At 41.9% G+C, this 2593-nt stretch overlaps 1 protein-coding gene across 1 annotated transcript; it reads left to right on the top strand.

Annotated features, from left to right (window-relative positions):
• Nucleotides 1-817: 817 nt before the first annotated feature.
• Nucleotides 818-1659, top strand: OXGR1 (oxoglutarate receptor 1). Its single transcript, XM_009480658.2, is given in 2 exon segments — nucleotides 818-1457; nucleotides 1460-1659. Coding segments are annotated over 2 exon segments (840 nt in total).
• The last annotated feature ends 934 nt before the right edge of the window (nucleotides 1660-2593 follow it).

Below are 2593 nucleotides of genomic sequence, written 5' to 3' on the forward strand. Positions count from 1 at the left end.
CTATCTTTATGTCCCTTGAATCCTGTTCAAGTCCCATATTGTATCTTGCAAAAGGCTGCTTTGCAAAGTTGGATGAATTTATTCTGATATTTCAGAAAACTACGATCTGTGACTACTGTCTAAGCAAAACACCATTTAAAAACTTTACAGGGATAGAAATTTACAGCTAATGACAAGCCTAAAAATAATTTTATTTCTTTACAACATCAATCTTGTTAATGGACTAAAAGAATGAAATATTCCCATATCTGTTGTTTCCAAGGAGCAGGGAGAAAAATGTTAACCAACTCCAGCATCAAAAAGAATATGAAAACATTTCAACATCTGCCCTGTTTTCCATTTAATTAACAAGGATGCAAATAGCATTTATGGAGCAGTTAGGTTCTGGACATTCCTCTCTATACTTTTGGTCAGTAGAACAACACAACTAGTCTGTCCTTCTGCTCCACTTGACACCTGTTGAGAGAAGAAGGTGAACTTTATATAGCAGGGACATACATCACACACTGTGGAGCTGGGAATCCCTTATATTACAGCTTCATTGTGCCTGTGCATACCCTTCCCTGAAAATATGTATTTTAAAATAAAATTGTGTCTATCTATATATAGGTATGATAAAAGGCCTCTAGATCAGCATTAGTTCTCATCAAAGGAGCAAGACCTTTCCTTATTCAATAATGGTACTTTAATAGTAGCACTGATGGGAAGTTGAAAGGAAAGACCTCTTTATTAGTTGTTTTTAATGGGCTACGAGAAGGTCTTACCTGTCAATGAACACTAAGCATTTCTCTCTTCCTCTAAGCACTAAAGAAAAAACATGAACAGAACAAATGATGACTTAGTCAATCCCACCACCTGGTGAGACACTGAAGGTGATTTTCCCAACTTCACTGCTGTGGAAGTTGGTCTGAAGACTTTGTACCTCCCCACTATGTACAGCATCATCTTCCTGGTGGGCTTCCCAGGAAACATCATTGCAATTTGTGTTTACAGCTTCAAGATGAGGCTTTGGAAGACCAGCACCATCATCATGCTGAACCCGGTGCTCACAGACCTGCTCTACCTTACCAGCCTTCCTTTCCTGATACACTACTATGCCAGTGGGGAGCACTGGATCTTTGGTGAATTCATGTGCAAGTTCATCTGCTTCGGCTTCCACTTCAACTTGTACAGCAGAATCCTCTTCCTCACTTGCTTCAGCGCCTTCAGCTACGTGGTGATTGTCCACCCTATGAAGTTCTTCCACATCCAGAGAAAGTGGTGGACAGCAGTGGCTTGTGCAGCCATTCGGGTGATCTCATGGGCAGCTGTCAGCCCTGTCAACTTCTTGACCTCCTCAAAAGAAGCACAAAACAGATCCTTACGCCTCAACCTTACCAGCTCTGAAAACCTGGGCACAGTCAGATGGCTGCTGACCAGCCTGGCTGCCTTTTTGCCCTTGCTGACGGTGACTACATGCTCATTATTTACACCTTGGCTACTGGGCCCCACATGTGGGCTTGCTACAAACAAAAGGCTTGCAGACTCGCTGTCATCCTCTTGGTGGTCTTCTATGTGTGCTTCCTCCCCTTCCACCTCTTTCAGGTGGCTTGGGTTGAACTACAGTTGTGTCCAGTCAGCTGTCATGTGACCAAGTCAGAAATTGCATTAAAGTTATGAAGGAATCCCAGCAAACCTGGGGTGGCTTTGGTGCTGTAAGCTCCTGCAAAGGCAGGTGTCTTGATAGGGTAGCAAGAATTGCAGCTGGCTTCTCCCTCTCCCTGCAGTAGAGCACTTCTCAAAAAGCGTGCTTGGGAGCAGGTTTATATATACCTCTTTTAGCAATCAAAGAACAGGGAGTGAAAAGAAAAGATTGTAAGCCACCTCGAAGGTGGGATGTAAAACCACCCAGCCGGACTGTTTCCAAAGACACTTGGGAATTGCAGGGTTCTCTCTCTTCAGGCTTTGCGATTGATTACAGAAACATGGAGAGCTTAGTTTGGACATGAGAACAACTTCCATTGATTTCAGTGTTGTCACTGATGTAGTGCTTAGTTTATTACAGCCCAAGCAAAATGCAGTAGATATTGTCACGGTTGCTTAAACTGCTGAATTACATTCTTAGAAAGCACCTAGATAAATCTGATGCTTTCAAATGAGATGGACCTGATAAACTTCAGCATAGGGCACTGAGGAACTGAATGGTGAAATCTCAGAGCTGGCCTAGGGAAGGATGAGAGGAATACCACAGGAAGACATACATGGTGAATGCAAGGAGACAGATAGATATGTGTACACAAGGAGGTAGATATATATAAAAGGAGATATATAGATATATATATATATGGAAAATATGGAGGAACAAGGAATTAACAGTCACATTAACATCCATTTCAGAAAAATACTGAAGCAAACAATCAGGTGATGAGTCTACAGAAGATGAATACAGGTGAGTACCAGCCAGTATGGATCTATCAGCTATGTACAATCCCAGATCGTTCTGATTTCCTACTACAACAAATTAACAGGCTTGTACGTGAAGGAAAACAAGATGTCATATATCTTGACTCCAGAAGGAGTTTTGTCTGAGATTACACTCTTGTGTATAAGCTAA

The sequence above is a fragment of the Pelecanus crispus genome, chromosome 1 (genome assembly GCF_030463565.1).
Source record: "Pelecanus crispus isolate bPelCri1 chromosome 1, bPelCri1.pri, whole genome shotgun sequence".
NCBI classification, from domain to species: domain Eukaryota; kingdom Metazoa; phylum Chordata; class Aves; order Pelecaniformes; family Pelecanidae; genus Pelecanus; species Pelecanus crispus.